The sequence below is a fragment of the Pristiophorus japonicus genome, chromosome 5 (genome assembly GCF_044704955.1).
Source record: "Pristiophorus japonicus isolate sPriJap1 chromosome 5, sPriJap1.hap1, whole genome shotgun sequence".
In the NCBI taxonomy this organism is placed as follows: domain Eukaryota; kingdom Metazoa; phylum Chordata; class Chondrichthyes; family Pristiophoridae; genus Pristiophorus; species Pristiophorus japonicus.
In genome coordinates, this window is record NC_091981.1 from 293,814,612 (window position 1) to 293,836,515 (window position 21,904).

At 47.5% G+C, this 21,904-nt stretch overlaps 1 protein-coding gene across 15 annotated transcripts in view; it reads left to right on the forward strand.

Moving 5' to 3' along the window:
* The window catches only part of LOC139264759 (speriolin-like), a 395,630-nt gene that overhangs the window by 280,182 nt on the left and 93,544 nt on the right, over positions 1-21,904 (forward strand). For 14 of the 15 annotated variants that reach the window (XM_070881830.1, XM_070881833.1, XM_070881832.1 and 11 more), the window contains one exon: positions 12,118-12,159. The exons of the other annotated variant lie outside the window; for it this stretch is intronic. In XM_070881830.1, coding sequence (XP_070737931.1) covers positions 12,118-12,159 — 42 coding nt within the window. The remainder of the gene's footprint in view (positions 1-12,117; positions 12,160-21,904) is intronic. 15 annotated transcript variants of the gene reach the window in all.

Here is a 21,904-nt window from a genome sequence, read left to right on the forward strand (position 1 = left end):
GCAGCACGCTTGCTCATCTGCGGACATTTGCGCTGAAGATGCCCCACTCTCAGACAGCCGTTACAACTGTATTGCTTAAATCGGCACTGCTGGTGCCGGTGATTTTCCCCACAGCGCCAACATGAAGAAGTCTGATGCATTCCTGTTGGCGGACTTTGGGCAGCCACAGGTTTCGCATACACAGTCGGGTAGGCCCTGCCATGTGCCGCTCTGCGGAATGCCAAATCAATCATATTTACATGACTTGCTGAGTTTCGATTTTTCACTGATAATCTGCTTTAGACTTCTATCCGTCGTCATGCATGACTGAGCGATCGTGTTGGCCCTGTTCAAGTCCAGTGTCTCCACGCAGGATCACCTCGTGGTTGATGCCAATTACAAAGAAGTCCCACAGCATGTCTGCCAACACAGCCCCGAACTTACACGGTCCCGCTAGTCGTCTCAGGTCGGCAACGAATTCCGCTGCATTCTGGCCCTCTGAGCGAACGTACGTGTAGAATATATATTTCGAAATGATGATGCCTTCATCTGGCTTAAGGTGGTCCTGTACCAGTGTACACAATTCTTCATACGTCTTCTCTATTGGACTCACAGGCAGGAGTAGATTCTTTATCAGACCATAAATTTTTGGACCGCAAACCATGAGGAACACTGCCTGACGCCAATCTGCGTCGCCGACCTCCTCTATTTTGTTGGTCACGAAGAACTGGTTCAAATCGCTCACAGAGTCTGCCCAATCTTCTCCTTCCACAAATCACTCCAACAGTCCAATTGTGCTAATTTTTCACGCAAAGGTTCTTGTTGCCTCGTCGTCAAATGTTGTGTATGCAATAACTGTTAGACTGAATACTGCTTATCTACAAGAGGCATGACCTTGGCTCTGCTTTATTAAGGCCCAAAGTGACTAATATACAAAATGGCTGGCCTTTTATACTTGGGCTGCACACGCGTGAATGCAGCCAAATGGCCTCCAACAGTGACGCCATCTAGTGGCTAGTGATCCCAAAAGTACATACATGACAATTGGGAAGCTTTTAAAAACCAGCAAAGAATGACGAAAAAATGATTGAGTAAGGGAAGATAGACTATGAAAGTAAACTAGCGCGAAATATAAAAACAGATAGCAAGAGTTTCAATAGGTATATAAAAAGGAAAAGAGTGGCTAAAGTAAATGTTGGTCCCTTAGAGGGAGTTAGATATGGCCCTTATGGCTAAAGGGATCAAGGGGTGTGGAGAGAAAGCAAGAAAGGGATACTGAGGTGAATGATCAGCCATGATCTTATTGAATGGTGGTACAGGCTCGAAGGCTGAAGGGCCTACTCCTGCACCTATTTTCTATGTTTATATGAGACCAGGGAATTAGTAATGCGGAACATGGAAGTGGCAGAAATTCTGAACAAATATTTTGTATCAGTCTTTACGGTAGAGGACAGTATCCCAACAGTGGATAGTCAAGGGGCTATAGGAGGGGTAGGAACTTAACACAATCACAATCACTAAGGAGGTGGTACTCAGTAAGATAATGGGACTAAAGGCGGATAAATCCCCTGGACCTGATGGCTTGCATCCTAGGGTCTTAAGAGAAGTAGCGGCAGGGATAGTGGATGCATTGGTTGTAATTTACCAAAATTCCCTGGATTCTGGGGAGGTCCCAGCAGATTGGAAAACTGCAAATGTTTTAAAAAAGGAGGCAGACAAAAAGCAGGAAACTATAGACCAGTTAGCCTAACATCTGCGGTTGGGAAAATGTTAGAGTCCATTATTAAAGAAGCAGTAGCAGGACATTTGGAAAAGCAAAATTCGGTCAGGCAGAGTCAGCATGGATTTATGAAGGGGAAGTCATGTTTGACAAATTTGCTGGAATTCTTTGAGGATGTAACGAACAAGGTGGATAAAGGGGAACCAGTGGATGTGGTGTATTTGGACTTCCAGAAGGCATTTTACAAGGTGCCACATAAAAGGTTACTGCACAAGATAAAAGTTCACGGGGTTGGAGGTAATATATTAACATGGATAGAGGATTGGCTAACTAACAGAGAACAGAAAGTCGGGATAAATGGTTCATTCTCTGGTTGGCAACCAGTAACCAGTGGGGTGCCGCAGGGATCAGTGCTGGGACCCCAACTATTTACAATCTATATTAACGACTTGGAAGAAGGGACTGAGTGTAACGTAGCCAAGTTTGCTGACGATACAAAGATGGGAGGAAAAGCAATGTGTGAGGGGGACACAAAAAATCTGCAAAAGGACATAGACAGGCTAAGTGAGTGGGCACAAATTTGGCGGATGAAGTATAATGTTGGAAAGTGTGAGGTTATGCACTTTGGCAGAAAAAAATCAAAGTGCAAATTATTATTTAAATGGAGAAAAATTGCAAAGTGCTGCAGTACAGCGGGACCTGGGGGTACTTGTGCATGATACACAAAAGGTCAGTATGCAGGTACAGCAAGTGATCAGCAAGGCCAATGGTATCTTGGCCTTTATTGCAATGGGGATGGAGTATAAAAGCAGGAAAGTCTTACTACAGTTATACAGGGTATTGGTGAGGTCACACCTGGAATACTGCGTGCAGTTTTGGTTTCTATATTTACAAAAGGATATACTTGCTTTGGAGGCAGTTCAGAGAAGGTTCACTAGGTTGATTCCGGAGATGAGGGGGTTGACTTATGAGGGAAGGTTGAGTAGATTGGGCCTCTACTCATTGGAATTCAGAAGAATGAGAGGTGATCTTATCGAAACATATAAGATTATGAGGGGGCTTGACAAGGTGGATGCAGAGAGAATTTTCCACTGATAGGGGAGACTAGAACTAGGGCTCATGATCTTAGAATAAGGGGCCGCCCATTTAAAACTGAGATGAAGAGGAATTTCTTCTCAGAGTATTGTTAATCTGTGGAATTCGCTGCCTCAGAGAGCTGTGGAATCTGGGACATTGAATAACTTTAAGACAGTGATCGACAGTTTCTTCACCGATAATGGAATAAGGGGTTATGGAGAGCGGGCAGGGAAGTGGACCTGAGTCCATGATCGGATCAGCCATGATCGTATTACATGGCGTAGCAGGTGTGAGAGGCTGTATGGCCGACTCCTACTTCTATTTCTTAAGTTCTTCAGCTTTTGGTCACCTGTGCTAATTTCCTCTTATGTGGCTCGGTGTCAAATTTTTGTCTAATAACACTCCTGTGAAGCACCTTGGGACATTTTACTATGTTCAAGGTGCTATATAAGTACAAGTTGTTGTTGTTGTTGTGGAACTTCAGCCCCCAGCCTTCTGACTCTTACAAGTGTGCTACCAACTGAGCTAAGTTGAGAGTAAATATTAGTTGCTCTAAATTAAGTTGAGCTTCAAACTTTCTGAGATAAACTCTTAAGGGGTAGAAAAATTGGCCTGGTTTGTGACTGTCGTTAGCACCTGCGGGGGGCGGTAACGGGACTTTCAGGGAATACTGACTGGGCAAATTCACCGATGCCCGCGAACTTCCCTGTCGGCGCTAACCCTTACCACCTCACTCTGTAGCACTCCGTAGATCATGACGTCATCCGGTGCGCAGCGCCCAATTACCGCCCCAAATGCAATATTCGCCCCCTGCAGCATCGGCCGGCGTCAACAACGGCAACAGCAGGAGGCGTTGTCACTTCGGCTGGCCGCTTGGGGAGCGTTATTTAAAGGCAGTGGTGATCAAGCAGGGCAACATTTATTAATCTCCCCAGTCTAGTGTTTTTTTGGACCCCGCGATTCTTCGAGTGCTTGGGGCTGTTATACACCTGGCACAGGTCCCGTGGCCCCACAGCGATATGATGAAGAGTGATTGACCCCATCATTGGCCCTTCTCTTTAAGTGAGGAAAGGAGCCTCCAAGGATGGCAGTGCTGCACGGAACATTGTTGAGCGTCTGCCATTGCCATTGCCACCCCTCTTGCTTCCTTTGGCACTCTAAGGGAAGTGATCGTGCTTGATTTGACGCTCCGCTTCCCTCTTGGAGTGCTAAAGCAGAAGTTCTCGGCAGATGCTTTTATCAGCATAAGAGCTTTAATAAATAGAAAAAATAAATGTTATTCCTTATTTTTATATTTAAAAACCCTGTCTATGAAGGTAAGTTTATTTTTAACACTATTAAAACATTCTTTTAATTTCAAAAAAATAAATTTTTCTCTGAAACATTTAATTTAATGCAATTTTAATTAATTTTTAAAAAGTGACATGTTTTTTAAATTTATACTTGTGTTTTATTTGATTTTACAGGTATTCTCATTGATAGTAATGAGAACTCGGAGCTCCCATTACTATGAATGAGAATATTACATTGTGATTGGTGATCTAGGCCCACGTGATCCCAGGATGCGCATACGCTCCTGGGGGAATACGTGGGCCTCTGCACTGGGCTGCACAGCTAGGCCTCGGAGCACAAGTCTATGTTCCTCTGGGACCACCAGGTATTTTCGTTAAAAAAAACTTGGTTCCGAGGCATCCGCCGGTGGGATTTTAGAATAGTTATGAAACAGGACAAGCTCCAATCAATCGTAACAATACTCAGGAGCAGCAAAGCAGCATTACAGACGGCTGAAGGCAGAGGTCTGATACATATGTTTATCACTATAATAAATCACACGTGGCCCATTTGCTGGAACTGATCACCTTGTGACCTTTAGGTTTAATGTAAACTCCAAAAGTGAGCACTGCAGGGGGAGCCTGCTTTACATAGGGAGGCAGCACAAGGTGCAATAACGTGTGCCTCCCGGACTCTCCCCATCTGTTGGCTATTACATGTAATTACATGGTACAATGCATGGTACAGAGTATGGCTGCAAATACATCACAACACTTCCCCCCCAGTCTTAGATGTGGTTTACAGGTCGAGCCTGACCGGGGGTCTGCGCTCTCGGGTTGAGCGTCTGACTTGGACGTTGGGTGTGGGCGGCCTGACCGGAGTGTCGCTGCCTCGTGGTGCTGCGGCTCTGGTCGGACTGTCCGGTGTGACGGGGAAAACGAGATTTATGATAATTGTAAGGTTCAGATTTCAATAGAGAACCAAGCTGAATGTAGAAACTACAGAGGAGATTTAAAAAAGGGAATAAGAGGGGCAAACAGAGTATGAGAATAGATTAGCGGCTAACATTAAAGGGAACCCTAAAGCATTTTGGAAACAAATAAATAGTAAAAGGGTAGTCAAAAGAAGAGTGTGGCTGCAGTGGAAGTTCATGCTTCTATCACACAAACTCAGACAGCTGCCATCGTGACTGTGTTTTCCAGTGTGGAAAGGGGTGTGCAAGGTTCATAGTAACATGTCCTTACTACACAGTACAAATGCACACGAGGCCCATACTAGAGAGAAGGTCACTCTGTGACCAGTAACCTTTAGCCAGGACTGAAGTGGAGAAGATGGGTGGAGCTTCCCCTTTTATACCTGAAAGTCCAGGTTAGGAGTGTCTCCCACAAGTTCACCACCTAGTGGTCAGTGTTCTCACGGTGTACAACTTAGGTCAGTTTATACATGGATTACAATGACAGTTGAATACATGACATCACCTCCCCCCCAAAGTCTTATTGGGATCACAGGTTAAGTCTCTCTGGTGGTTTACGCTTCCTTGCAGAGCGCCTGAGTTGGGGCTCCGGTTGTTGGGCGCTGGCCTGAGTGTCTGCTGTTTGCGGTGCCTCAGGCCTGTCCGGACTGCCCATAGTGACTAGGCTCTCCTCCACTTGGTTCTGGTGTTCGATCACCTGCGGTGGAGTGAACTCTACTACATGTTCTTCCTCTGCTTCTTCTATGGGGTTGCTGAACCTCCTTTTCGTTTGATCCACGTGTTTGCGGCAGATTTGTCCATTGGTAAGTTTAACTACCAGAATCCTATTCTCCTCTTTGGCAATCACAGTGCCTGCGAGCCATTTGGGCCCTGCAGCGTAGTTGAGGACAAAGACAGGGTCATTGACATCGATACATCGTGCCCTCGCATTCCCATCATGGTAGCCACATTGTGACCAGCACCTGCTCTCAACAATTTCTTTCATGGTGGGGTGTATAAGGGATAACCTGGTTTTGAGCGTTCTTTTTATTAGCAGCTCTGCGGGTGGAACCCCTGTGAGCGAGTGTGGTCGGGATCTATTGGCCAATAGGAGGCGTGATAAGCGGCTTTGTAGGGAACCTCCTTGGATTATGAGCATCCCCTGTTTGATTATCTGCACTGCTCGTTCCGCCTGGCCGTTTGAGGCCGGCTTGAACGGTGCCGTTCTGACATGTTGATACCATTTCATGGCATGAAGTCCTGGAATTCAATGCTAGTAAAGCACGGGCCATTGTCACTGACCAAGACGTCCGGTAGACCATGCGTGGCGAACATTGCTCGTAGATTTTCTATCGTGGCAGAGGATGTGCTTGAATTGAGAATGTCACACTCGATCCATTTGGAGTAGGCGTCTACTACAACCAAAAATATTTTACTCATGAAAGGACCTGCGTAGTCCACATGGATGCGTGACCAAGGCTTGGTGGGCCAGGACCAGGGGCTAAGGGGGGCTTCCCTGGACGCATTGCCCAGCTGGTCACACGTGTTGCACCTGCGAACACAAAGTTCCAGGTTTGCATCTATCCCTGGCCACCAAACGCGTGACCTGGCAATTGCCTTCATCATGACAATGCCCGGGTGCTCATTGTGGAGTTCTCGGATGAACGCCTCTCTGCCCATCTGGGGCATGACTACTCGGTTTCTCCATAGTAGGCAATCAGCCTGAATCGAGAGTTCATCCTTGCGTCTGTGAAATGGTTTAAATTCCTCAGGGCATGCTCCGTACGTGGCTGCCCAGTCCCCATTCGGGACACATTTCTTGACTAAAGACAGTAGCGGGTCTCGATTTGTCCAGACTTTGATCTGATGGGCTGTCACGGGTGAGCCTTCACTTTCGAAAGCTTCAACAGCCATGACCATCTCAGCACCATGCTCGGTTGCCCCCTCGGTGGTGGCTAGTGGGAGCCTGCTGAGTGCATCGGCGCAGTTTTCAGTGCCCGGTCTGTGCCGAATGGTATAGTAATAGGTGGCTAACGTGAGTGCCCATCTCTGTATGCGGGCCGACGCATTTGCATTTATGGCCTTGTTGTCGGCCAAAAGAGACGTTAGGGGTTTGTGATCTGTCTCCAGCTCAAATTTCCTGCCAGACATGTACTGATGCATTTTATTTTTACTGCATATACACATGCAAGCGCTTCCTTTTCTACCATCCCGTAGCCCCTTTCTGCCTGGGACAGACTTCTGGAGGCATAAGCTACCGGCTGTAACTGACCCTTGACATTTACATGCTGCAACACACACCCGACCCCATAGGACGACGCATCATATGTTAAAACAAGTTTCTTACATGGGTCATATAGCGTTAACAGATTGTTGGAACATAACAAATTGCGTGCTCTATCAAAAGCCCTTTCCTGGCTGTCTCCCCAGACCCATTCATGACCTTTGCGTAGGAGCACGTGTAGCGGCTCAAACAGCGTGCTCAATTTGGGAAGAAAGTTACCAAAATAGTTCAGGAGCCCCAGGAACGAACGCAGCTCCATCTTGTTACGGGGTCCGGATACTCTCTGGATCGCTTCCGTTTTGGTCCTCCGCTCTCGGTAGCGGGTACTGGTCTTGGAGTGACACCCGATTGATGGTGGCCTTGTAATCACCATATATCCTGACCGACCCACCCGCCTTGAGCACCGGCACAATCTGGCTCGCCCAGTCACTGAATTCGACTGGCGAGATGATGCCTTCCCTCAGCAGGCGGTCCAATTCACCTTCTATCTGATCCCGCATCACGTACGGCACCGCTCTGGCCTTGCGGTGCACTGGCCTGGCGTCCGGGTTTATGTGAATCACTACCTTGGTCCCCATGAAAGTGCCAATGCCGGATTGAAATAGTGAGTCAAATTTGTCCAGGATCTGTGAGCATGATATTCGCTCCACAGGAAAAATTGCATTGAGAGTATCAAATTAAAAACCAATGCGTATAAGGTGGCCAAGGTTAGTGGGAAACTAGAAGATTGGGAAAATTTTAAACGACAGCAAAGAATGACTAAGAAAGCAATAAAGAAAGGAAGGATAGATTACGAAAATAAACTGGCGCAAAACATAAAAACAGATAGTAAAAGCTTTTACCGATATATAAAACAGAAGAGAGTGACTAAAGTAAATGTTGGTCCCTTAGAAGATGAGAAGGGAGATTTAATAATGGGAAATGTGGAAATGGCTGAGACCTTAAACAATTATTATGCTTCCGTCTTCACAGTGGAAGACACAAAAACAATGCCAAAATTTGCAGGCCACAGGAATGTGGGAAGGGAGGACCTTGAGACAATCACTATCACTAGGGGGGTAGTGCTGGTCAGGCTAATGGGACTGAAGGTAGACAAGTCCCTGGTCCTGATGAAATACATCCCAGGGTATTAAAAGAGATGGCTGAAGTTATAGCAGATGCATTCGTTATAATCTACCAAAATTCTCTGGACTCTGGGGAGGTACCAGCGGATTGGAGAGCAGCTAATGTAACGCCTCTGTTTAAAAAAGGGGGAAGGCAAAAGGCAGGTTAGTTTAACATCTGTAGTGGGGAAAATGCTTGAAACTATCATAAAGGAAGAAATAGCGGGACATCTGGATAGGAATAGTGCAATCAAGCAGACGCAGCATGGATTCATGAAAGTGAAATCATGTTTAACTAACTTACTGGAATTCTTTGAGGATATAACGAGCATGGTGGATAGAGGTGTACCAATGGATGTGGTGTATTTTGATTTCCAAAAGGCATTCGATAAGGTGCCACACAAAAGGTTACTACAGAAGATAAAGGTACGCGGAGTCAGAGGAAATGTATTAGCATGGATAGAGAATTGGCTGGCGAACAGAAAGCAGAGAGTTGGGATAAATGAGTCCATTTCCAGTTGGAAATCAGTGGTTAGTGGTGTGCCACAGGGATCAGTGCTGGGACCACAACTGTTTACAATATACATAGATGACCTTGAAGAGGGGACAGAGTGTAGTGCAACAAAATTTGCAGATGACACTAAGATTAGTGGGAAAGCGGGTTGTGTAGAGGACTCAGAGAGACTGCAAGGAGATTTGGATAGGTTAAGCGAATGGGCTAAGGTTTGGCAGATGGAATACAATGTCGGAAAGTGTGAGGTCATCCACCTTGGGAAAAAAAACAGTAAAAGGGAATATTATTTGAATGGGGAGAAATTACAACATGCTGTAGTGCAAAGGGACCTGGGGGTCCTTGTGCATGAATCCCAAAAGGTTAGTTTGCAGGTGCAGCAGATAATCAGGAAGGCAAATGGAATATTGGCCTTCATTGCGAAAGGGATGGAGTACAAAAGCAGGGAGGTCTTGCTGCAACTGTATAAGGTATTGGTAAGGCCGCACCTGGAGTACTGCGTGCAGTTTTGGTCACCTTACTTAAGGAAGGATATACTAGCTTTGGAAGGGGTACAGAGACGATTCACTCGGCTGATTCCGGAGATGAGGGGGTTACCTTATGATGATAGATTGAGTAGACTGGGTCTTTACTCCTTGGAGTTCAGAAGGATGAAGGGTGATCTTATAGAAACATTTAAAATCATGAAAGGGATAGACAAGATAGAGGCAGAGAGGTTGTTTCCACTGGTCGGGGAGACTAGAACTAGGGGGCACAGCCTCAAAATACGGAGGAGCCAATTTAAAACCGAGTTGAGAAGGAATTTCTTCTCCCAGAGGGTTGTGAATCTGTGGAATTCTCTGCCCAAGGAAGCAGTTGAGGCTAGCTCATTGAATGTTTTCAAGTCAAAGATAGATAGATTTTTAAGCAATAAGGGAATTAAGGGTTACGGGGAGAGGGCGGGTAAGTGGAGCTGAGTCCACGACCAGATCAGCCATGATCTTATTGAATGGCGGGGCAGGCTCGAGGGGCTAGATGGCCTGCTCCTGTTCCTAATTCTTATGTTCTTATGACATCGCCCCATTTCCAGTTCATGACAGCAAGCCAACTCCTCCCCAGTAGTGCGGGACCGTCTCCCGGGACAATCCAGAGTGGCAACCTGTTCTCCGAATCTTTGTGGGTCACGACTACCGTGGCACTGCCTAGCACCGGAATGATCTCCTTTGTATATGTCCATAGCTGTACATCAATCGGCAATAATTTTGGCCTCCTGGCCTTGGACGCCCACAACTTGTCGAACTGCTTGATGCTCATCAGGGACTGGCTGGCCCCCATGTCTAGCACCATTGATACTGGGATGCCATTGAGGAGCACTTTCATCATTATCGGTGGCGTCCTGGTGTATGAACTGTATATGTGCTCCACATGAACTCACTGAACTTCAGCTTCCAGCGAGTTCCCCCAGTGTCTATTTGGCCTCATAGGGCTTACATCATCCCCGTCCTCCTCGTACATCAGCCTGGCTGCAGGCTTCCTGCACATAACTGACGTTGCAGTTTCTGCAGGTATATTGCTGATACCTGCAAGCTCTGGCTGTGTGTTTCCCTCCAGCATGAGCCGTTGTTGGAAACAAAAGATCCATTATCAGTCGATCGTCTCTGACTGTCTCTGTAACTGTCCTTAAACACACCATTGACAGCTGTTGATGGCCCTATTACTGGCCGCATTGTCCCTTGCAATGGCATGAATCGCCGTTCAGCTAGCCATTGTCTCTGTTGAATTCCCCCTTTGGGTTTGACTACATGCTCGGGCATGTCCGATTGGCCCTGCGTTAACAATGTTGACTCCCTGTCCATTTGCTGCATTTAAACCAAGATTTTTGTCAAACATCATTCTGGTCTCTTCCTCCCCTGAGGTAAATGTCTGGGCCATCAAAGCCGCCGTTTCCAGGGTCAAGTCTTTGGTCTCAATCAGTTTCCTGAAAACCCCAGCGTGCCCAATGCCCTCAATGAAAATATCTCGCAGCATCTCCGCTCTGCATACATCTGGGAACTTACAATGGCTCGCCAGTCGCCGGGGGTCTGCCACGAAGTCTGGAACGCTTTGTCCTTCTCACCGCCGGTGCGTGTAAAACCGGTGTCTCGCCATGTGCATGCTGCTTGCCGGTTTAAAGTGTTCCCCGATCAACTTACTGAGCTCTTCAAAAGTCTTGTCCGCCGGCTTCTCTGGCGCTAGAAGGTCCTTCATCAGGGAGTACATCCTGGATCCACAAACCGTCAGGAGATGAGCCCTGCGTTTGTCGGCCGAATCCTGTCCCAGCCATTCCTTAGTGACGAAACTTTGCTGTAGTCTCAATAAAATCATCCCAATCATCACCAACACAGTACCTCTCGTCTATGCTGCTAGTGGCCATGCTCGCGTGGTTTCAATCCCAGCTTCTCGTCGCCAATAATATGTCCTTACTACACAGTAAAAATGCACACGAGGCCCATACTAGAGAGAAGGTCACTCTGTGACCAGTAACCTTTATTAGCCAGCACTGAAGTGGAGAAGATGGTTGGAGCTTCCCCTTTTATACCTGAAAGTCCAGGTTAGGAGTGTCTCCCACAAGTTCACCACCTAGTGGTCAGTGTTCTCACGGTGTACAACTTAGGTCAGTTTATACATGGATTACAATGACAGTTGAATACATGACACATAGCAGTCCAGCAATCTGTCCTCCTACAGGGCATGGCTGAGGCAACCCCAGCGGAGTGGAAGTGGCTCCATGGACCACAAACCTGCTGTCCTCTCTCAGGATGACAGCATATGTCCTCCCATCACTGCCACTGCACCAGTACTCTTGCTGTTGTTTGTCAGCCAGCCAGTCCACACTGCTCCCACCCATACCGACCTAGTGCAGTCTACAGCCGGGCCTTCTAGGTCTAGAGCTCCTTGAGATCCTCCTGCAAGGCAATCTGCAGCCGCCCCCACTGAAACTCAGCAGCAGTCCACCAGCCATGCTGCAGCTACTGGGGGAGCATGTCGTAGGCCCTTTTGAGCGGAAAGCCAGCCAGTGGAATGATAAAGATGCCTGACCGGCAAAATCTGCCAGGTTTCCCGCTGCCAGACGGTCCGGCCGCTCGCTTTGCCACTTTCCCTCGGCAGGTACAATCACTATCTGTGTTCCGATTGCATGTTGATAGCACGTTAATTAATTGTCATGTTTTAAACTGAATTCCATTCTCTGTCTCATTGCAGCGGGAGGACCTGCAACTCCAGCTCCGTGTCCTCTGGATAAAGGTGAGTCGGCACAAATGCAGCCTTCAATTCTAGACTGATACTTGGACTGAGTCTGTAAGTGCATTGGTACAAGAGTGTCATAGTATGAAAGAAATTTACTGCACACAAGGAGGCCAGTTTGACCCATAGTGTCTGTGCTGGCCAAAAAAGAGCTAACCAGCCTAATCCCACTTTCCAGCTCTTGCTCCGTAGCCTTGTAGACTTTTTTTATTCGTCCCTGGGCTGTTGGGCGTCTCTGGCAAGGCCAGCATTTATTGCCCATCCCAGTTGCCTATTGAAAAGGTGGTGGTGAGCCGTCGCCTTGAACCGCTGCAGTTTTTGTGGTGAAGGAACTCCCACAGTGCTGTCAGGGAGAGAGTTCCTGAATTTTGGCCCAGCGGCGATGAACGAACGGCGCTTCAAGTGCATATCCAAATACTTTTTAAATGTAATGAGCGTTTCTGCCTCTATCACCCTTTCAGGCAGTGAGTTCCAGACCCACACCACCCTCTGGGTGAAAAAAGTTCTCAACTTCCCTCTTAAATCTGGCAATTTAAATCTCATCATAATCATAGGCAGTCCCTCGGAATCGAGGAAGACTTGCTTCCATTCTTTGAATGAGTCCTTAGGTGGCTGAATAGTCCAATACGAGAGCCACAGTCTCTGTCACAGGTGGGACAGACAGTCGTTGAGAGTGACGGGAGGGTGGGACAGGTTTGCCGCACGTTCCTTCCGCTGCCTGCGCTTGTTTTCTGCATGCACTCGGCGATGAGACTCGAGGTGCTCAACGCCCTTCTGGATACACTTCCTCCACTTAGGGCGGCCTTTGGCCAGGGACTCCCAGGTGTCGGTGGGGATGCTGCACTTTGTCAGGGAGGCTTTGAGGATGTTTCCTCTGTCCATCCTTGGCTCATTTGCCATGAAGGAGTTCCGAGTAGAGCGCTTGCTTTGGGAGTCTCATATCTGGCATGCGGACAACGTGGCCTGCCCAGCAGAGCTGATCAAGTGTGGTCAGTGCTTCAATGCTGGGGATGTTGGCTTAGTCAAGGACACTAATGTTGGTGCGTCTATCCTCCCAGGGGATTTGTAGGATCTTTGCCCCTGGTTATTGACCTCTCTGCTAAGGGATATAGGTGCTTCCTATGCTCTCTATCTAGTTTATACAGGTCATTCATAACCTCCCTCCTCTTATATTCTATGCCTCGGCTAATAAAGGAAAGTATTCCGTATGCCTTCTTAACTACCGTATCTACCTGTCTTGCTACCTTCAGGGATCTGTGGACATGCACTCCAAGGTCCCTATGTTTCACAACACACCTCAGTATCATCTCATTTATTGTGTATTCCTTTGCCTTGTTAGCCCTCCAGAAATGCATTACCTCACACTTCTCCGGATTGAATTCCATTTGTCACTTTTCTGCCCATCTGACCAGTCCATTGATATCTTTCTGCAGTCTACAGCTTTCTTCCTCACTATCAACCACATGGCCAATTTTTGTATCATCCACAAACTTTTTAATCATGCCCCCTACATTGAAATCTAAGTAATTAATATATAGCACAAAAAGCAAGCGATGTAGTACTGAGCCCTGCGGAACCCCACTGGAAACAACTTTACAGTCACTAAACTTCCATCGACCATTACTCTCTGCCTCCTGCCACTCAGCCAATTTTGGATCCAACTTGCCACTTTCCCTTGAATCCCATGGGCTTTTACATTTCTGACCAGTCTGCCATGTGGGACTTTGTCAAAAGCCTTGCTAAAATCCATGTGCACGACATCAAACGCACTACCCTCATTGTTACTGTTGCGTAAGGAGAAAGAGTCAGACTGAACACTGTGAGCTCAAAGTAAAGTGTGACCTTAGTCTTTTCTTGCAGGTCTCCAGAGTGCCTCTCCAACTTGTGAAGCCTCCTTAAATACCTGTGCTCCCAAGGGATTATGGGATCCCCTGCAAAACAGGGATTATGGGATCCCCTGCAAAACAGGGATTATGGGATCCCCTGCAAAACAGATACACCGCTTTGGGTACTGTTGAGGGGGATGACTCATCAGGGGAGAGCAGCAGCAGCCAAGTTCATGGCACCGTGGGTGCCTCTGCTGCACAGGAGGGGAAGAAAAAGAATGGGAGAGCTATAGTGATAGGGGATTCAATTGTAAGGGGAATAGATAGACATTTCTGCGGCCGCAATCGAGACTCCAGGATGGGATGTTGCCTCCCTGGTGCAAGGGTCAAGGATGTCTCGGAGCGGGTGCAGGACATTTTGAAAAGGGAGGGTGAACAGCCAGTTGTCATGGTGCATTTAGGTACCAACGATATAGGTAAAAAACAGGATGAGGTCCTACAAGTTGAATTTAGGGAGCTAGGAGTTAAATTAAAAAGTAGGACCTCAAAGGTTGTAATCTCAGGATTGCTACCAGTGCCACGTGCTAGTCAGAGTAGGAATCGCAGGATAGCTCAGATGAATACGTGGCTTGAGGAGTGGTGCAGAAGGGAGGGATTCAAATCCCTGGGACATTGGAACCGGTTCTGGGGGAGGTGGGACCAGTACAAACCGGACAGTCTGCACCTGGGTAGGACTGGAACCAATGTCCTAGGGGGAGTGTTTGCGAGTGCTGTTGGAGAGGGGTTAAACGAATATGGCAGGGGGATGGGAACCTATGCATGGAGACAGAGGGAAGTAGAATGGGGGCAGTAACAAAAGATAGAAAGAAGAAAAGTAAAAGTGGAGGGCAGAGAAACCCAAGGCAAAAATCAAAAAGGGCCAACTTACAGCAAAATTCTAAAAGGGCAAAGTGTGTTAAAAAGGCAAGCCTGAAGACTCTGTGCCTCAATGCGAGGAGTATTCATAATGAGGTGGACGAATTAACTGCACAGGCAGCAATTAATGACTATGATATCATTGGCATCACGGAGACATGGCTCCAGGGTGACCAAGGCTGGGAACTCAACATCCAGGAGTATTCAACATTCAGTAAGGATAGACAGAAAGGAAAAGGAGGTGGGGTAGTGTTGCTAGTTAAAGAGCAAATTAATGCAATAGTAAGGAAGAACATTAGCTTGGATGATGTGGAATCTGTATAGGTGGAGCTGCAGAATACCAAAGGGCAGAAAACGCGAGTGGGAGTTGTGTACACACTGCCAAACAGTAGTAGTGAGGTTGGGGACAGCATCAATCAAGAAATTAGGGAAGCGTGCATTAAAGGTATGGCAATTATCGTGGACGATTTTAATCAACATGTAGATTGGGCTAAACAAACTGGTAGCAATACGATGGAGGAGGATTTCCTTGAGGGTATTAGGGATGGTTTTCTGGACCAATATGTTGAGGAGCCAACTAGAGGGCTGGTCATCCTAGACTGGGTGATGTGTAATTAGAAACGATTAGCAATCTTGTTGTGCGAGGCCCCTTGGGGAAGAGTGACCATAATATGATAGAATTCCTTATTAAGATGGAGAGTGACACAGTTAATTCAGAGATTAGGGTCCTGAACTTAAGGAAAGGTAACTTCGATGGTATGAGACGTGAATTGGCAAGAATAGACTGGCAAATGATACTTAGAGGGTTGATGGTGGAGAGACAATGGCAAACATTTAAAGATCACATGGCTGAAGTTCAATAATTCTCCATCCCTGTCTGGGGTAAAAATAAAATGGTGAAGGTGGCTCAACCGTGGCTAACAAGGGAAATTAAGGATAGTGTTAAATCCAAGGAAGAAGCATATAAATTCGCCAGAAAAAGCAGCAAACCTGAGGACTGGGAGAAATTTAGAATTCAGCAGAGGAGGACAAAGGGTTTAATTGGGACGGGGAAAATAGAGTATGAGAGGAAACTTGCCAGGAATATAAAAACTGACTGCAAAAGCTTCTATAGATATGTGAAGAGAAAAAGATTAGTGAAGACAAACGTAGGTCCCTTGCAGTTAGATTCAGCTGAATTTATAATGGGGTACAAAGAAATGGTGGACCAGTTGAACAAATACTTCGGTTCTGTCTTCACAAAGGAAAACACAAATAACCTTCCGGAAGTACTAGGGGACAGTGGGTCTCGTGAGAAGGAGGAACTGAAGGATATCCTTATTATGCGGGAAATTTTGTTAGGGAAATTGATGGGATTGAAGGCCGATAAATCCCCGGGGCTTGAGAGTCTGCATCGCAGAGTACTTAAGGAAGTGGCCCTAGAAATAGTGGATGCATTGGTGATCATTTTCCAACAGTCTATCGATTCTGGATCAGTTCCTATGGATTGGAGAGTAGCTAATGTAAAACCACTTTTTTAAAAAGGAGGGAGAGCGAAAATGGGTAATTATAGACTGGTTAGCCTGACATCAGTAGTGGGGAAAATGTTGGAATCAATTATGAAAGATGAAATAACAGCGCATTTGGAAAGCAGTGACAGGATCGGTCCAAGTCAACATGGATTTATGAAAGGGAAATCATGCTTCACAAATCTTCTGGAATTTTTTGAGGATGTAACTGGTCAAGTGGACAAGGGAGAACCAGTGGATGTGGTGTATTTGGACTTTCAAAAGGCTTTTGACAAGGTCCCACACAAGAGATTGGTGTGCAACATTAAAGCACATGGTATTGGTGGTAATGTACTGATGTAGATAGAGATGTTTTTGGCAGACAGGAAGCAGAGAGTCGGCATAAATGGGTCCTTTTCAGAATGGCAGGCAGTGACAAGTGGGGTGCCGCAGGGCTCAGTGCTGGGACCCCAGCTATTTACAATCTACATTAATGATTGAGATGAAGGAATTGAATGTAATATCTCCAAGTTTGCAGGTGACATTAAACTGGGGGGCATTGTGAGCTGCGAGGAGGATGCTAAGAGGCTGCAGGGTGACTTGGACAGGTTCGGTGAGTGGGCAAATGCATGGCAGATGCAGTATAATGTGGATAAATGTGAGGTTATCCACTTTGGGGTTAAAAACATGAAGGCAGAATATTATCTGAATGGCGGCAGATTAGGAAATGGGGAGGTGCAACGAGACCTGGGTGTCATGGTACATCAGTCATTGAAAGTTGGCATGCAGGTACAGCATGTGGTAAAGAAGGCAAATGGTATGTTGTCCTTCATAGCTAGGGGTTTTGAGTATAGGAGCAGGGAGGTCTTACTGCAGTTGTATAGAGCCTTGGTGAGGCCTCACCTGGAATATTGTGTTCAGTTTTGGTCTCCTAATCTGAGGAAGGATGTTCTTGCTATTGAAGGAATGCAGCGAAGGTTCACCAGACTGATTCCCAGGATGGCTGGTCTGACATATGACAAGAGACTGGATCAACTGGGCCTTTATTCACTGGAGTTTAAAAGGATGAGAGGGGATCTCATAGAAACATATAAAATTCTGACAGGATTGGACAGATTAGATGCAGGAAGAATAGTCCTGATGTTGGGGAAGTCCAGAACCAGGGGACATGGTCTAAGGACAAGGGGTAAGCCATTTAGGACTGAGATGAGGAGAAACTTCTTCACTCAGAGAGTTGTTAACCTGTGGAATTCCCTACTGCAGAGAGTTGTTGATGCCAGTTCGTTGGATATATTCAAGAGGGAGTTAGATGTAGCCCTTATGGCGAAAGGGATCAAGGGGTATGGATAGAAAGCAGGAAAGGGGTACTGAGGTGAAAGATCAGACATAATCTTATTCAATGGCGGTGCAGGCTCGAAGGGCTGAATGATCTACTCCTGCACCTATTTTCTATGTTTCTATGATCCCTTGGGACTCCAGGGGATGAGCCCTCTGGTGGCTGTACAGAGTAAATACAAGTCCACATATATAACAACACTCCCCCCAAAGTGTAACTATTTACAATGTGAATCGATCTGGGGCCCTTCTTTCCCTGCTTGATCATCTCGGTGTGAAAGCTGGTATTGTTGAATCATTTGTTGGGCCCTCGCTGGGCTGCTGTGCAGCTGGCCTTGCTGGACTGCCTGATGTGTTGGGCCCTGCAGGGCTGCTGTGGATGATGGGTTCTGCATGGTCAACCGTGGTGCCGGTTGCCACAGGTGTGTATGTTGGGGGATCACAAAAGGTAGGGTCCAAGGTGGGTTGCTCAGGATAGTCCGTGAATTTGAGTTTGATTTGGTCCAAGTGTTTCCGGTGAATGAGTCCATTTGAAAGTTTGACCTGAAGCACCCTGCTCCCCTCTTTGGCCACGACAGTGCCGGGAACCACTTGGGACTTTGTCCATAATTTAATACAAATACAGGATCATTGATTTCAATCTCGTGTGACACATTTGCGCTATCATGGTATGCACTTTGTTCAAGCCACCTGCTCTCTACCTGTTCACATAGATCAGGGTGAGCTAACAAGAGCCTTGTCTTAAGTGCTCTTTTTATGAGCAGTTCAGCAGGTGGGATCCCAGTGAGTGAGTGGGATCGCATGCGGTAGCTAAGCAGGACTCGGGATAGGCGAGTCTGCAGAGAGCCTTCAGTTACCCTCTTCAAGCCTTGTTTGATGGTTTGCACTGGTCTCTCTGCCTGACCATTGGACGCTGCTTTAAACGGGGCAGATGTGACATGTTTGATCCCGTTACAGGTCATGAATTCTTTGAATTCAGCACTGCTGAAACATGGCCTGTTGTCGCTCACCAGGACATCGGGTAGGCCGTGAGTGGCAAACATGGCCCGCAGGCTTTCAGTAGTGGCAGCAAACGTGCTAGCCGACATTATCTCACATTCAATCCACTTGGAGTACGCGTCTACAACCACAAGGAACGTTTTCCCCAAGGACGGGCCTGCATAGTCGACGAGTAGCCTAGACCACAGTTTGGAGGGCCAAGACCATAAACTTAGCGGTGCCTCCCTGGGTACATTGCTTAACTGCGAGCATGTATTACATCTGTGAACGCAGGACTCTAAGTCCGCATCAATACTGGGCCACCACACGTGGGATTTGGCTATCGCTTTCATCATTACGATGCCTGGGTGGGTACTGTGGAGGTCATTGATGAAGTTGTCTCTGCCCTTCTTGGGGACCACTACTCGATTGTCCCACAGAAGGCAGTCTGCCTGTATAGACATTTCATCTTTGCGCCGCTGGAACGGCTTTATCTCTTCCTGTTGGGACACTGGACCAACTCCCGTGAAGCACACAGCTTTTGACTAGAGATAATAAGGGGTCCTGAATTGTCCAGGTTTTTATCTGCCGGGCAATGATGGGTCATTGCTCACTCTCAAATGCTTCCATAACCATGGCTAGATCTGCGGGCTGCGCCATTTCCACCCCCGTGGTGGGCAATGGCAGCCTACTGAGAGCATCGGCGCAGATTTCTGTGCCTGGCCTGTGGCGGATGGCGTAGTTGTATGCGGGCAACGTGAGCGCCCATCTCTGGATGCGGGCCAAAGCGTTGGTATCGATCCCTTTACTCTCAGAAAACAGGGATACAAGTGGCTTATGGTCAGTTTCCAATTCGAATTTTAGCCGAAACAGGTATTATTGTGTATCTGTAAAGCATGCACTCCCATGTTCTGCCACCAGGGAGCACATCCCCTGATGTCCTAAGGGATCCCAACATCCCTTGGGAGCACTGTATATAAGCCGGCCCCTAAGGCCTGTTCCTCACTCTGGAGTGTCTTAATAAAGACTGAGGTCACTGTTACTTTAACCTCCCTGTGTGCAGTCTCATCTGTGTTAGGAACACAATAACTGGCGACGAGTGTACGAATCCAACGCCAAGATGCAGCAAACTGTGGGCATCCTGGAGAAGTTCTCGGAGGGTGAGGACTGGGAAGCCTATGTCGAACGCTAGACCAGTACTTTGTAGCCAACGAGCTGGACAGAGAAGGAAGCGCTGCAAAAAGGAGAGCAGCCCTCCTCACGGTCTGCGGGGCACCGACCTCCAGCCTCATGAAGAATCTTCTGGCTCCGGTGAAACCCACAGATAAGTCGTATGAGGAGCTGAGTACACTGGTTCAGGAGCATCTTAACCCGAGGGAGAGCATACTGATGGCGAGGTATCGGTTCTACATGTGCCAGCGATCTGAAAGTCAGGAGCTGGCGAGCTACGTCGCCAAGCTAAGGCGACTTGCAGGACAATGTGAGTTTGATGGCTACCTGGAGCAAATGCTCAGAGACTTTTTTGTACTGGGCATTGGCCACGAGACCATCGTATGAAAACTTTTGACTGTAGAGACACCGACCCTCAGTAAGGCCATTGTGATAGCACAGGCATTTATGTTCACCAGTGATAACACCAAACAAATCTCTCAGCACACAAATGCTAGCAATGTTCATAAATTAACTGGAACTGTGTTTGCGAGCAGAAACAAAAACCACGAGTCTGCAACTGCCAGCAGGCCTCAGGTGACCCAGATGACTCAGAGTCCACAACAAAGGATGAATGCAAGGCAATTCACACCTTGTTTGCGTTGTGGAGGCTTCCATTCAGCGTATTCATGCCGCTTCAAAGGGTATGTTTGCAAGAGCTGTGGAACAATGGGGCATCTCCAATGAGCATCCAGATGAGCTGCAAGCTCTGCAAAATCTGCTAACCACCGCGTGGCAGAGGAAGATCGGTCCATGGTGGATCAAAGCAATTTCAAGCCTCAGAGAGAGGAGCTGGATGCTGAGGTACATGGGGTGCACACATTTTCGACAAACTGTCCACCTATAATGCTAAATGTAAAATTGAATGGCTTACCCGTAGACATGGAACTGGACACTGGCACTAACCAATCCATCATGAGTAAAAAGATGTTTGAGAGACTATGGTGCTACAAGGCATTCAGACCAGCCCTGAGCCCCATCCACACGAAACTGAGAACTTACACCAAAGAGCTCATCACTGTCCTGGGCAGCGCCATGGTCAAGGTCACCTACGAGGGCACGGTACATGAACTGCCACTCTGGATTGTCCCGGGCGATGGCCCCACACTGCTTGGAAGGAGCTGGCTGGGCAAAATCCGCTGGAACTGTTATGACATCCGAGCGCTATCACATGTCGATGAGGCCTCATGTACCCAGGTTCTTAACAAATTTCCTTTCCTTTTTGAGCCAGGCATTGGAAACTTTTCCAGGGCGAAGGTACTGATCCACTTGGTCCCAGAGGCATGACCCATTCACCACAAGGCGCGAGCGGTACCTCACATGATGAGGGAGAGAGTGGAAATCGAGCTGGACAGGCTGCAACGCGAGGGCATCATCTCCGCAGTGGAATTCAGCGAGTGGGCCAGCCCGATTGTTCCAGTACTCAAAAGTGATGGCATGGTCAGGAGTTGTAGCGATTATAAAGTAACTATTAATCGTTTCTCACTACAGAACCAATACCCGCTACCTGAGGCAGACGACCTATTTGCGTCGCTGGCAGGAGGCAAGACGTTCACCAAGCTTGACCTGACTTTGGCCTACATGACGCAGGAGCTGAAGGAGTCTTCGAAGGGTCTCACCTGCATCAACACGCACAAGGGGCTGTTCATGTGCAACAGATGCCCGTTTGGAATTCGGTCGGCTGCATCGATCTTCCAGAGAAACATGGAGAGCCTACTCAAGTCGGTACCACGCACCGTGGTTTTTCAGGACGACATATTGGTCACGGGTCGGGACACTGTCGAGCACCTACAAAACCTGGAGGAGGTCCTCCAGCGACTGGATCGCGTAGGGCTGCGGCTGAAGAGATCAAAATGCGTCTTCATGGCAACAGAAGTGGAATTTTTGGGGAGAAAGATTACCGCGCATGGCATTCGGCCCATAGACGCCAAGACAGAGGCTATCAGGAACGCGCCCAGGCCACAGAACGTCACGGAGCTGCAGTCGTTCCTGGGG